This window comes from Leishmania panamensis (genome assembly GCF_000755165.1).
Source record: "Leishmania panamensis strain MHOM/PA/94/PSC-1 chromosome 33 sequence".
Classification (NCBI taxonomy): domain Eukaryota; phylum Euglenozoa; class Kinetoplastea; order Trypanosomatida; family Trypanosomatidae; genus Leishmania; species Leishmania panamensis.
This window is the reverse complement of record NC_025880.1, coordinates 679,022-693,448: the sequence shown is the minus strand read 5'-3', so window position 1 is coordinate 693,448 and position 14,427 is coordinate 679,022. Positions and strand designations below refer to the sequence as shown.

Genomic DNA, 14,427 nt, shown 5'->3' with positions numbered 1-14,427 from the left:
GAGAGAGGAAGCAGATAAGGTGGACTTCGTTACGTCATAGAGAAAAAAAATAAACAAAACAGCGCGGGTGAAGTGCACAGCGCATCTACGCTCTTCCTCTTATTGCCTCACGCGTGTACATACGCACGCGGATGATAAACACTGTCATTCGGGGACCCTCCCTAGTCTCTCTCTCTCTCTCTGCCTCATTACATGACAACTATTACGCCGTGTAGAGCACCAGCTGAGGAAAGGAGGGAAGAATGAAAAAGGACAGAGAAGGACATGTTACTGTGAATGCAGTCAAGCCTCGATACGTGTCATCAGATGCCATCGACACAACCGAAGGCTGGTGTCCAAGCCTCGCCTATCGTCAGCGATGCAACGGAACGCAATGAAGAAAAGGAAGCAATGTGCTCAAATTTCCAGGCGACGGCGACTCTTACTTGGAATGGTACCGTTATCGTCCGCCGGCTTCTCCCACTCTCGTTGTACCGACTTCATCAACGTGTGCAAACGCTTCCTAAAGAAGTCATCAGGGCGGGACTGGTACCAGACATTGAAAATGTGCTGGGGGCGACCACGTACCAGCTCGCTCTTGTTGTCCCCCTTGAACCCAGCCTCGTAGGCCATAAGAAAGATCTCTCGGTCGAGTGCTACGTTGCCGCGTGTCTTGAAGGTGAGCTCCTTTTCTGGGTGCTCGCACGTCTCCACCTTCCACTTGGCAGCCTTGAAGACGTTCTCTCGCGCCTCGCGCCTCATTTTCGCTTTTTTGATGCGCTCTTCCACGAAGGCAAATTTCTTGATGCACTGCTCACCACGCTCCAGCAGTGCCACCACGTAGTCACGCACCTCGCCCACCGTCTTGGTTCCACCCACTACGGCAGCGATGGCAGTGTAGTCGGTGGAGTCCATCTTTCCGCTGGTAAGGGCTGACACTACCGAGCGGTACTCGTAGAAGGTCCAAGTCGGGAAGCCCTCCGTCAACAGCCGCTCTCGCTCCTCTTGCTCCACCTCGGTCAGGAGCTCGTCCTCGTCCTCGGCCTTGTCGTCTGCCCCGTCGACACCCCCCTCCTCGTTGTTCGCCTTGCCCTTCTGCACGTCACTTTTCTCTCCATATTTGCGTTTCCAATTTCGAACCATCAGCGCCACCTCCGTGTTGTGCAACTCCGTCAGCCTCTTCGCGTTGTACAACTGGTAGGGGTGAAACTTGGGGAGCCTAGGTAGTTTCAGTGGCGGTGCCTTGGTCGCCTTCTTCTGCATCGACTCCACATCCGCCTCGGAGAAGAACTGCACCGGCTCACGCACGCGGTGGCCGCGGCCCAGCTTCTCTCCCGCCCCAATGCACTGCGCAATCATGTCATTCGACACCACTGTCTGCGAGTCTCGGCTAGCGAAGGACGATTCGTAGGGCAACTTCGCCTTTGCCTCCATGGCGCCACGGGTTGAGCGAAAATAAACCAGCGCTTCTTTTAGGTTGGGGTGCAGAACAGCCTTGATCACCTCCCCGTATTGCGAGCACTGCGCCTGCAACTCCGCCTGGCTTACCGGGGAGTTCAGCTTCACGTGCAAAATGCGCGACTCTGCGCCGGTCTTGTAGCTCACGCCCTCAAAGTCGTAAATGTTCGCCTCCTCCGCGCCAAGCTGAAAGCTGGCGAGGGACATTTGCACCTGCTGCTTGGCTTCGTTCGTCAGCTGGTTCGAGATCGTCTCGCCGTCGTCGAGCAGGCGATCAATATCGGCCTCCGTGATGTCCTCGTGGCGTGTTTTAAAGATCTCCTCGGCGCCGAACTTGATCATGGACAGCAGCTCCTCTTTGGACGCCTGATTCGTCGCCTTTGACTGCAGTCGGCCCTGCTGCACCACTACAGCATCCAGGTAGAGCTTCTTCAGAGCACGGCGGTACATCTTCTCTTCCAGCGTACCGTCCGTGACGAAGCGGTACACGCGCACACTACGTTTTTGGCCGATCCGATGCGCACGATCTTGCGCTTGCAGGTCCATCTGCGGGTTCCAGTCGGAGTCGTACAGAATGACGTGATTCGCAGCCTGCAGGTTGATGCCGAGACCGCCAGCGCGGGTGGATAGCAGAAAAATGAAGTAATCACTCGTGGGGGAATTGAAAGATGCCATCTGGGAATCTCTCTCGTAGCCGCTGGTGTTGCCATCAATGCGACAGTACATGAAGCCGCGCATGTTGCAGTAATCCTCCAAAATGTTAAGCATCGAGGTGAACTGGGAGAAGATGAGCACCTTGTGCTTGCCCTGCACATCAGCCCTCAAGCGGTGCAGCAGCTTGTCCAGAATGATCATCTTGCCGCTGGTTCGCACCAACTTTTCATCTGTGACGAATGGGGGCCCCTCCTCACCGCCCTCCATGAGGTACGGGTGGTTGATCACCTTTCGCAGTCCCATCATGACATTTGTCAGAGAAGCAACGCTGCCGCCGGCCTTGTTCAGTACCTCAGCGTCTTTCGCGAGGACATTCATGTACCACTCCCTCTGTTTCTTGGAGAGCTGGCACGAAACGTAAATCTCTTTCTTCGCGGGGATGCCAGTGCTCACATCAGCCTTGAGCCGACGGATCATGAGGGGAGCGAGGATCTTGTGCAGGTTTGACATGACGTTGGTATCCTGCTGGCCCGACGTGGTGTCGAACCAGGCATCGAAGGATTCAGAGTCGTTGAACAGGCGTGGTGCCAAGAAGTGTAGCAGCGCCCATAGCTCCTTGAGGTTGTTTTGCAGAGGTGTACCGGTGATAATGAGTCGGTGTGACGTCTGCAGCGAGTCGAGCGCAGTGTGGGCGCGGCCCTCCTCATTCTTCAGCTTGTGGGCCTCATCGACGATCAAGTACTGCCATGCAATGCGCTTAAACAAGTTGAGCTCGTCCAGCACCATCTCGAAAGTTGTCACAATAACGTCATACTTGATGCGATCGGTAGGGTGCAAGTGTGCCTTGATGATGCTTGGCCGAAGATCGCTAGAGACATGAAACTTGTACACCGAAAGCCCGGGGCACCAGTGCTTGAACTCGCGGTACCAGTTCCCCATCACAGACTTTGGACACACGACCAGGTGCGGACCCGGCATACCTACCGTGAACTTGAGGTACGCGATGGTGGCAATGGTCTGGAAGGTCTTGCCTAGGCCCATCTCATCCGCCAAAATCCCATTCACGCCGCGCGAAAAGAGGCCGAGCAGCCAGTTAACACCCTCGATCTGATAAGGTCGCAGTTTACCGCGGATGTAGGATGGCGTATCCGTCAGATGCATCATGTCGAACCCGGTCGAATCCTCCTCGTTGTCGCGGCTAGTGTGACGGTACAGTCGGCTGCGCTGGCCGCGCGCCGATGCCCCCTTCCACTCCCGAACGCCCGTGTAGAACTCCGTCTCTCGCAGGAGCCGGTCAAAGGCAGAGAGCTCACGGTGCTCCTCTGATGAGCGCAGCGTGCGGATGATAACCTCGCGCTCTTTAAAGATCTCCTGAATGACTTGCCTATGGCTAGCAGCAACGCTCGCCCCTTTCACTGGGTCGTAGTTCGGCTCCACGTAGCCCTCGTACACCTCGGTCACCGCCCTTGCATTCGGGTCGCTGCCGTTGCGAATGCTACTGAGGAGAAGTTGTTCGTATAGGTCGTGCGCTGCCATATCGTTCATGTCTCGCTCGAACGCCGGCGTGTTATTCAGGTCCTGCCGTCTACGGGCCCTGCGTGCAATCGTCGCCGCCATCTTGTTGCGGGAAGGTTGGAGGTGATTGAAAGGAAAACTGTGCTGGCAACAAGCACATGTGGAGAAGACCGTCGCTGCTGCTATAGGATACGCAGGTGATTGGGGTTAACGTGCTTAACGTGGGTCTCACTGTATGAAGCGAAAAAGGGGGACTCTCAAAAAAAGGCCCGTTTGCAGAAGCGTGCGTGCTTTTGTGTGTGAATGACTGCGCTGCGTAGGAAACGCTGTTCAATACTGCCTGTGTGGGCAGGGTGCCCTTGTTGATCCACTACCCGTCTGATGGTAGCGTCTTCCGCTTGGACACAGCGCTAGCGCTGAGAATTTCGTAGAACTAGCCCAAAACACGCACACAGAGGCAAACACACCAAACGGTAGGCAGGTACATGAAAGAGAAGCAGCAGTGGCAAGCGACCACGTGGGCGGATGCAGAGAAATAGAATAGCATGTAAAGTAGCCACACAACCCGACTCCATGCACTTTCCTCATGAGGGACAGTGCCAAAAATATTATCATCACCTGCTAAGATCATAAAGGGGCAAAAAACAGATGTCATCCAGGGCACACCACATATGCGCCTTTCCATCTTAGAATACACCCCTGTTCCAATTTCCCTTTTGCTCTGTTGTGAGCCAATACCTGCACATGCGCTGTGTTCCCATTTTTTCTTCCTTCGCCGTCTCTACGACAGCAAAGGCCACACACACACATGCATGCCCATCCTCACACGCTAGTGCACCCTTTCTCTCCCTATCAGCAGAATAAGAAAGGCACACGCTGCACTCCCCTCAGGGTGAAATCAAACAAATATCCACCCACGAGGAAACACCATACAAAAACCGCACCCGAGGCCACAAAGATGTATGCGGCGCTCGCGAGGCCCACTGCAAGCGTCATTCTCCCCTCTCCATATGGTGAAACGATGCCCATCCAAAACAACCGGCACTCTCACTAAATATGTATGGAAGACTGCTTTGTTTCTCGTTTCCACGCGGCTATTCCGCCATGCAACACATCAGCTCAAATCCCCACTCTGCCCCCGGCCTGCCACGGGCCCATCGCGCGGTGCGCAGCAGCCCTAGACACGCATTGCAGCACCGCGCCGCCACAGCCCCAAACTCCTCCCACACCGCCCCGCTGGTCGCACTCACCGCCGCTCCCATATGCCGGCCACCGCCTGGCGCATCTCGCGGGGCGGCGTAGGCTCCTCACACCAGTGGGCAGCGAGGGGTCGGGGGCGATGCGCTCGAGCCACGCTGGCACGTCGTCCAGCATATGGGTGGCACAAGCGTGCTCACTGCAGCAGGTCGCTCCGACGCAGCGCTACCCAGGCCCTTACCGCCAACATCAGCAGCCACACATCGCTCTGACACCCCCCCGCATCGGTGGTACCTGGCCCTGCCGGCACCACGAGTGGTTTGGTGTTAGCAGGGGACAGGGGTGCTGCTTGGCTTCCCCACACAGTGGGGGTACTGGGGCCTGACCATCGCACGCGGAGTTGCTCTACGCCAGGGAAGGTATAGAAGTATGTACTAAAACAAGAGCTGCAGCGAACGACAAACAAAAACGAAGGGTTTGCAAAAGGACACCGAAAGCAAGCCCACCATGCCCGCGCCTTCAGCGCTGCTGCTTACCAGTCGTCCACAACGCCAAAACGATCCAAGAGCGCCTGTTGCTCATGCAAATCTTTCTGCACCTTCTTGCGCATGTAGAACACCGGGCAGTCGCGGCTAGAGCAGATCACCTCTTGATGCAGTGATCCCTGGCACTGCTGGCACTGCGTCCACACCTGTGAATAAATTGCTTCGTAGTGGTTGCGCTTCGCCATAATCTTGCCGTACACCTCAGGTGCCTTCTCTTGGCAATTGTCGCACAACGCGCCCTCTTTGATGACAGCGCGGCACGAGATGCACTGCAGCTGGACCTTCACAAACCTCATCAACCCACCGGCATTCTTGCTCGGGGCGGAGATGGCGATGTGACGCGTATGATCGCCTTTGATGAGCACACTGGGGTCATCCAGTACACCTTCAAACACGCGCAAAATCGGTGGAGCCAGCTGATGCTCGAGATAGTACTGTGTGTCGATCGGGATATTGTTGTCGAGCACGTAGATGGGGTCCTCACTCCGTTCGTACGCCTTGGCGCCCTTTGCTGCCTTGATAATAACGTACGCCACGCGGTCTCCAATGGTCGGCGCTGATGCAGGGTCTCGTTGCCGCATGCGCTCCACAAGGGCAATGTGCGCCTGAGCACCGGCATATTCATCCTCCGCCTTGGAGAAGGCCTTGGTGATCACCAAATTCGAGATGTCGAGCCGGTTCAGCAGCAGATCGCTGATCGTGCCTTTCACAAAATCGATGGCGCTCTCAACGGAGCGGTGGATTAGAATGCGGTTCAGTACCCCGGATACCATGCGCGCGACAAGAGGGCAGTTGTCACGGCGCACTGTTTCGATACCCTTGGCATCCAGCTTGTCAAACTGATCCGTGTTCGTCCACAGCAAGCCTGCATAACGCTTCTTGTTCATGAGTAGGTACGGAAAGTACACCTTCTCGAATTCGAGCTTAATGGGTTTGAGGAAATCGCTGGACACCCTCTCCGCCGCCTCAATGCCAAAATCCATGGCCGCCTGCAGACGCTCCTTGTCGCTCGCCTTCTCATCGGTGACACACTTTACCATCACAGAGTCGGTATCGCCGTACAGCACACGCGTGCCAGGGTATAGCTGTTCAACAAGGTTCTTCGTTTTGTCAATCATCTGCCGACCATACGCCGTGACGGAGGCGCTGATCTCCAGGCACGGCAACTTGCCCACCTGAGCACCCGTGAAGCCGTACACAGAGTTGGCGCTAACCTTCAGCGCAAGCTGGCGTCCGTTCAGAACCTTGTACTCGAGCGAGTGCATGGGCACATCCTTCATCATCGCCCGCGCATGTTTTCGCGCAGCCAGCAAGTCCTGTAGCACCTCGGGAAGAATGCCCGGGAAGACGTCTTTCTTCACAAAGACGTCCGACGTGGGCGATCGATCGAGTGCGTCCTCCGGGTACAGCCTCGCGTCCGCCGGGCGCACCAATGTTGAGTAACACAGGTTGTGCGCGATGATGATAGACGGATACAGCGACGCGAAGTCGAGTGTTGCGACGGGGCAGTTGTAGAAGCCTTTGATCGGGTCAATGACGGTCGCGCCCTCGTAGCCGCGATCGCTGCCGCCTGTGTACTCGACCGTAGGCACCACCAGCTTTTTCTTCTGGGCCTTGCGCAGGAGCATGGAGAAGACCTTGATTTGCTGGCCGCGCTCCAGCAGCCACCCCACCGGAACACCCGTTACGCGCGCCATCTCCACGTTGTTCACGATGCACATGAGTCGATCCAGCAGCTTCACAGGAAGAAGCGCATCCTTCAGGCAGTACACGGCGAGGCGGCGGCGTGTCTCTTCGTCGCCCTGCTGCAAGTCTGAGATGATGGAGTGGTGCACGTCCTCCTTCTGCTCTCCAAGAAAGTTCTGTGATACGGAGTTGAGTGAGTAGGAGCGTAGCTTGTAGTCGCGCTGGATCACCACCATCGCATCCATGATGATGCGCCCCTCTAAGGTCAGCTCCGTATACTCGCGGTTGCCCATCTGCTTGGACTGGAACTTCTTGTCGCGCGCCGCCGTCCGCTCGTGAACTTGTCGACCCCAGTAGTGAAACGCATCGCTCGCCTTCAAGGCTGTGGCGCGGTTCAGCAGGTATGGGAAATCGAAATTGCAGATGTTGTAGCCCGTCAAAATGTCGGGGTCGAGTGCTTTCATGAAGGTAGCCCATGCCAACAACATATCCGCCTCCGTTTCGTATGAGAACACCTGCGCCCCGGCAATTGGTGCGCAGCTCTTCAGGGTGAAGATGGTCTTCGTGAGCGGCTCCGACTCGTGACCGTACTCGACACAGTAGTTGGCAATCTGAATGACAGGGTCATGCTCCGGCTCAGGGAAGAGTCCTTTACGCCCCTGGCACTCGATGTCGATGGAGAGGATGCGAAAAGGTGCAATAGACAAGTAGTCCCCAAGTGGTTCGTGGTTCTGCACATCCTCGTGCGAACACGCCACCTCAATCTGACATGTCGACGTCTTGAGAGGGCAAGAGAGGAACTTTCCGGAAGTCAGCGTTAGCCAGTTGCTGCCGCCAATTTCATTGTCGACGAGGAAGCGTAGCGGAAAAATCACGTTCGACTCGAAGGTCGGGAAGATGCGAATCCCATCCCACGCCCCAGGGCACGAGACGCCCCGGTCGGAGAGGAGACTGCGCAGCTTGGGGATGTGCTGCGGCAGCTGCACGACGATCTTGAGATGAGGCACCAGCTGGCCGCCCTTGAAGTACATGAGACTGCGGCGCTGGTGCACCTCCACCCGCACGACGGTGTCTTGCAGACGAGTCTGGTTGCTAAGCTGGTTGTTAAGCTCCCGCACAAACCCTTGCGAATGCACCGGAAGCCAGTTCCGTGGCGCCTCAATCCACAAGTATGGCTCGTAGTTGTAGCAGTGTACCAACACGCTGAAACCCTCGGCGGTGACCCCGTAGAGACGCACTACTGGCACCTCAGTGTGGCGAACACGTGACACCGTTTCGTGCGGATTTCCCTTCGTCTGACAGCAGTCGAGGAGCTGAAAGCACAAGTGCTTGTCCAGGTACGCAGCAGGAAGAGATGCGCGCATGATAGACCTCCACTGCAACAGAGTAGAGGATGACATTTTCCTGAGTATGGGTGTCCGGGAGAGGGAGGAAAAAAGAGATGCGATGGTAAAGAGAGGTCTCCTGCCTCGGCTGCCACAGCGAATCAGAGTAGCAACGAAAGAACAAATACTAACAGTAAACCTCTTAAGGTCCGTTTGGCAGAGTGTAAGACACCATCGAGCAAAGGGAGAAGGAAAAAGGAAGAAGAAGTGAAGAGATGATACAGAAGCCCGCGGCAGAGTAGAAAGCAGAGAGGGAAGAGGTCGCACAGCTGGCGATCTGGGAAGCAGGTGAGTGTAAGGCTATTCAGGCTATTTAGCGAAGCAGGGAGTGTCGCACCATCGGACAGACAGGGACACAACAGCAGAGGAGTGCCACAAGCCGCGATCACGCGCGTGCGCTGCCCCAGACAGCTAGGAAGAGAGTCGATCACTGTAGTACGTTATCAATAAAGGGCAGTACACCATAGGAAGCAGGAATAGAGACCACAAGATGATGTGTTACACTGTACTTCTAGTGGGTGTCGTAAACAGCGTAGGAGCAGCGAATGGTGATAGCTAGCGGATCAGAGGTGAGGTCTGTTTTCGAAGTTGCGAACCGTAGATTGCCTGCAGCGCCTTTCGAGCAGCGTTTCTGCTGGCAGCATTGTCTGGCACTCCCCTGTCCACGATGGCCCAGATGTTGTGATCTCTCCGAACACGATGCGCGTCTAGATGCTGGCTCTGCAGCACGCGTAGCGCCAGACACCACTCCCCGTGAGTCACGGCAGTCTTCTGAATTATGAGGGGCAGCGTGTCCTTGTCGACAATACCCTGACGAATACCGCCAGCCATGAGCTTATCAACCCTCGAAGTGTCATGCTTCTCTTGAAGAAGTTGCGTACACAGCCTGTCAATCATTCGAAATGAAATCTGCTTCATTTGGTTTTTGAAGCCTCCTTTTCGAGCACACTACGGAGATGTATTAGGCAAAGGAAAGAAGGATGAGGGGCGCTAGTTCTGAGAGAAACGAGTGATTCTAGAGGGGATGCTCACTGTGACATGACAGCTACCATTCTCATCCGCAGGTACGGGACATACATTAGGGTCACACAATCAGAAAAGATGAGTCCGTTGCTCATCTAGCACTGCACAAAAAGCAACGCTCAGGGTGCAGTAATGCAAAACAAAGAAAATGTGCTGCCTTTCACAGCCGCATACCTCTGACGAGACACCTTCTTGGCCGTTCCATTGTCGTCAAATTCGTAGCAAACTGACACACATGTTTTAGTGCCTTCATTCTGTAGAAAATGAGTTCAAATCCCCACTCTGCCCCCGGCCTGCCACGGGCCCATCGCGCGGTGCGAAGCAGCCCTAGACACGCATTGCAGTACCGCGCCGCCACAGCCCCAAACTCCTCCCACACCACCCCGCTGGTCGCACCACCGCCGCTCCCATATGCCAGCCGCCGCCTGGTGCATCTCGCGGGGCGGCGCAGGCTCCTCACACCAGTGGGCAGCGAGGGGTCGGGGGCGATGCGCTCGAGCCACGCTGGTACGTCGTCCATCATCAGGGATGGCAGAGGAGTTTTTTTTTTTAAAAACGTGTCGTTGTCCCACAAGCAAGTCAGAAGACACACTCATACAGTCACAGCTCTCCTACTGCTGCTGCACCACGGCTAAATTCGGGCTAAGACGAGGCGCCTGCCGTCAAATTGGACCATGCATCTCACAGCTTCTTCTCGTCCTTCCTCACCCCTTCTTTGTCTGTGTCCTGCGCGATCGGCGCCCGATGGTGCTAGGTGGATAGAATGCCTTGATCCGAGCGGGACGTGTCCAGGGTCCTGTTTGAGGGAAAAGTGGTGGCGGCTGTCGGGAAGGTAGTAGGGGGTAGTCTGGATGCATACAGGATGAACTCAAGGAAGAAGTCGGCCAGCCTCACGCCAGGGTTCTCTCAGACCCTGCAGCCTGCCTGCATGTCGTCCTCCTCCTAGTCGCTTCTAGCCCTGGTATTTCATAGTCTGGTGTAGTGGCTCCTCACACTGATGTCTGGAGAACTCGATGGTGCAATTCGGGGTGCTCTCTCCATGCACCCGGCATCTGTGCCTCATCAACCCACCCAGTGGGATGCAGGAAACGCAGCATGCGTCATACGCATGTACTTTGAGGTTGGTGGGTATGGATCTCCTCACGTCTTGTTTGTCCATCACGTATGCTCTTCTGCCCTCTGTATGCTTTGTTTGGATACGGTATACCATCCCACCTGTGCTTGAAAGCGCATGCGCACAGTGCTCGCATTTTAGCATCATGCCGCTTGTTTCAGTATGTTGTTGTCTGGGGATTCCTTGTCTGCATCTTCCATTCCTGTCGATTCTACGCGTTGGGGGCGAGAGTAGTTGGATGGCTTGCTCGCATGTGCAGCGACAGATGGAGCGTTGGCATGAGTCTGTGGCAGAAAGGGCCCGTGCATAAGCATGTGCCAGCGCACAAAGACCTCATAGCTTACCGCTCTGAAGGGACACAGAGGACAGCGAGAGACACCCGGCGGGGGAAGCCCACGCAGCGCGAGGGAGATGTGCGTAGCCACATCACTGTGTGCACGATAATGGAGTCAGGTGAGGTGTGCTGTGAACTTCGAGCGATCTGCGAGTCTCGCGTAGAATTCCTGGCGCAACGTCGAGTCGGACATCCCCATAGAAAACACAGGCGGGAGTGGAAACACCACAGAGCTAGGCGGCGTAGTGATCAGCACACCATCTGCACTTCATGTTGTCACCACCAGCTACCTGCCGCTGCAGGAATCCAAAGCACGGATAGGTGGCCGTGCGGAGCTGAGCGAAGATGGTCTCCTGCCGTCTCATAAGCCCAAAATCCGTGCTTTTCTGGTGTAGAACAATTGTCGCCAGCTACCTCTTGTCGTAGAGCATCGCATCGCGTATTACAGTTTAGCGTGTATATCGGCATGGCGTCTGAAACCGGTGACCAAATCTGTAATCCATGCAGCTGACATCGCCGATTTTGCCAGTTTGCCAACTTTGTACTTGTGCTCCAATTCACAATGTCCAAAGATGAACTGAAATGAGCGGCGCACACAGCGAGCTAGTAGCCCTAGCACTTACATTAAGGGAAAAAAACATAGAATGCGAAAGCAGGTGAAGAAATATGTACGTGTGCGTATGTGTGGTTGTCTAGGGGATACACTAGCAAGCTACCTCTTCAGCTTGATCTCCTCAAGAACATTCTTCAGAGCGCTCAAAACACGCTCCGCGTCGCTCAAAGTGGCAAAAGAGTCCCAGCTGATGCGAATGGAGCGTGTCGGTGCAGGTGTCTTCCCGAGTGTGTCGTAGACGGTGGTGTTCACCTCATTCGTCTTGCACGCAGACCCGGTGCCTATCTCGACATGGTACTGGGTGGAGAGACGTGACACCACATCTGTGTTGCTGTAGCCCGTGGGAAGAGTGGCGTGCACGATGTAGCCGCTGACCTCGCCGCGACGGTTAACCTCACAACCCATCTTCTCCAGCTCCTGCGTCATGAGAGCATCAATTTTCTTATGAATCGAGTGGCTGCGGTCGAGGCCTAGAGCCACACCGAAGCCAACGATCGCAGGAACGTTCTCCGTCCCCGGACGGATGCCCTTCTCTTGCGAACCGCCACTGAAGAGCTTGTTGCAGGTCAGGTCGCGCAGGTACACCGCACCGACCCCTACGGGTCCGTTGATCTTGTGCGCCGTTACCGTGATGGAATCGACTTCGCTGAGGTCAAGTGACCCAAAGTCGACCTTAAGCAGACCTTGGCTTGCGTCAACGTGTAGGCGGCCGCCCTCGGGGCGAGTCAGGTTGCGATTAATGCTGCCCGTCTCGTGGTTTACAAGATCCACCACCTTCACCACGGTGGTCCCGGCAGGAATATTCGAATTCCCGGTCGTCGAGGCGTGCGACCAGGGCTCGCGCACAACGTGGTAGCCGTTCAGCGCAATGTGATTCGACTCCGTCCCACCTGATGTAAAAATGATGTCGTTCGCTGGCACATGCATCACCTTTGCGAGCTGACTACGTACCTTCTCCACTGCCATGCGAGCCTCTCGGCCGCTCATGTGCATGCTATTCGGATTCCCGTGAGGAGCCCGCAGCATGGCCATAGTGACCTCCTTTGCAATCTTGGTTCCGGCAGCGGCGTCGAAGTACACCACGTCGTGCGCATCGTCCTCGTTCGAAGCATCCGGCACCAGCGGGGATGGTACTGATGTATTGTTCGACGCGCGCATGCCAGACTGGGGATAGTATATGAACTCGGACGACTCGCACAGCTCCCCGTCGTGGTACACCTCTTTCATCACCTTGAGCTCAGTCAGTTTGATGCGGCGTACACACGCATCGAGAGTTCGGCGACCCATCATCAGGTTTGCACCGGATTTGCACATCATGTACTGGCAGCAGTCCGCGCCCTCCTGGATGGAAAAGTCAAAGGTGTTGATCTTACGTGCCTCGTCGATGATGAAGTTCTTTGTCACACCAATCAGAGGGGCGATAACGGCCTTGCAAATTGTGGGGTACAGCGTGCTGATGTTGTGTACCGTCTGTGATGCCACCTGCCCAGCAGAGTCGCCAGTGACAATGAAGCTCGAGTCATCAAATCCGGCTGCAAGTGACAGCATGAACCACTTGTAGATTAAGGTACGGTTGTGGTTGGGCGCATTCGCCACGATCTGCGACTGAAGCGTGCTAATGTCCACGTAGTGCATGTCAAAGCGGCCCTGCACGCTTGACAGACGCTCGCAGATGCGCCGGTTCTTCTCCATGACGGAAGCTGTGTCGTTTGTGCTGTTGAGAAAGTGAACCCCATTGACGAGGCAGCCGCGCGTCATCATCCGATACGCTGCCACTGGGCTGTCGATACCGCCACTGATAAGAGCGAGGACGCGCTGATTGGCTGTGATGGGGATGCCCTGCGCGCCAGCGCAGATGAACGCGCCGCGAGGGTCACCTTTACGTTCCCCCTTCTCCTGAGAGCCCTCGTAAATCTTGGCAATACCGGGCAGCAGTGCAAGCAGCTTCAGCTGCTCCTTCGTGGGCACCTCCTTGCGCACCTCAATCAGCGTGTCACCGTTGCGGAAGACCTGCGGGTTCTTAAGAACACGACGCATATTGTCCATCAGCGCACGGACCAGCCGCTTGCGATGAATAGCGCTCTTCAAGTAAAGCTCCCCGACGGAAATCACCAATGCCACCTTCTCCACCGGCGGTTCTGCGTGACGCTTACCGAACCAGTACAGCTCGGGTCTCTTAATGTTGTGCAGGCAGACATACGGCTCACCCTCAGTCGCGACGGCGTTGTTCCTCTTCTGCAGCTCAAAGCCAGCCTTGTCTGTCGCGTACCAGCGACGTCCTGGAACCCGCATCTCCGCCTCAAGCTCTGGAACTGCGACGAGCTTAGGCTCTGACATGTACCACAGGTAGTTCTTGGACACATCCGGCTCCGTCATCAAGAAGTGAAAGTGCCCATTCTTTGCCTTGAGGATGAAGTTCGGCGTTCGTTCATCCGGGAACTCCCGCGGATTCGTCAGCAACTTTTCATCTTGCCTATTTGTCAACATGATTTGTGCTTATTTTGTTGTTTTCTTTAGGGTTTAAGCGAAGAAAACAAACCGAAATCTGTGAATATTGTGAGCACCGGAAATGAAGTCGTCAGAGACACAATGCTCTCTACAAGAGTGGGATTGTGTAGCATGAGGTTTGCGTGAGTGTCAATGAGGAGAGGAATTCAAATAGAATAGAATTTAAAAGGTGCGCAGATGTGTTGATTGTCGCGAATAGTCCGTCAAGAGCAGACACAAAATGAAGATCACACTACCTGCTGTAGCTGGGCAGGGATGTAGTCATCGCACACCGCCCACATCCACACGGGGAAAGACAAGTCTGCAAATAAGGATATACGTAATATCCCTCTGAAGATGTGCAAGGGTTTTCAAGGAAGCAGAAAAATAGAACGAATTTACGTGCCTAGAGGTGTAAGGACCACACACACCAATGT

At 55.4% G+C, this 14,427-nt stretch overlaps 3 protein-coding genes across 3 annotated transcripts, besides 4 other annotated features; all 3 read right to left on the bottom strand.

The window, feature by feature from the left end:
- Positions 1 to 396: 396 nt before the first annotated feature.
- LPMP_331790 (transcription activator, putative) lies at positions 397 to 3,708 on the bottom strand (the record flags this gene model as incomplete). Its single annotated transcript, XM_010703969.1, has 1 exon — positions 397 to 3,708. The coding sequence occupies one exon, from the start codon at positions 3,706 to 3,708 to the stop codon at positions 397 to 399; it is 3,312 nt and encodes a 1,103-aa protein (XP_010702271.1).
- Positions 3,709 to 4,694: 986 nt separating this feature from the next.
- Positions 4,695 to 5,219: a repeat region.
- A 116-nt stretch (positions 5,220 to 5,335) lies between these two features.
- LPMP_331780 (DNA polymerase delta catalytic subunit, putative) lies at positions 5,336 to 8,434 on the bottom strand (the record flags this gene model as incomplete). The annotated part of the gene is made up of 1 exon (XM_010703968.1): positions 5,336 to 8,434. One exon carries the CDS (start codon positions 8,432 to 8,434, stop codon positions 5,336 to 5,338), a length of 3,099 nt encoding a protein of 1,032 aa, XP_010702270.1.
- Positions 8,435 to 9,696: 1,262 nt separating this feature from the next.
- Positions 9,697 to 9,986: a repeat region.
- A 20-nt stretch (positions 9,987 to 10,006) lies between these two features.
- Positions 10,007 to 10,728: a repeat region.
- Position 10,729: 1 nt separating this feature from the next.
- Positions 10,730 to 11,510: a repeat region.
- Positions 11,511 to 11,602: 92 nt separating this feature from the next.
- On the bottom strand, positions 11,603 to 13,990 carry LPMP_331770 (thiamine biosynthesis-like protein; the record flags this gene model as incomplete). The annotated part of the gene is made up of 1 exon (XM_010703967.1): positions 11,603 to 13,990. One exon carries the CDS (start codon positions 13,988 to 13,990, stop codon positions 11,603 to 11,605), a length of 2,388 nt encoding a protein of 795 aa, XP_010702269.1.
- Between the last annotated feature and the right edge of the window lie 437 nt (positions 13,991 to 14,427).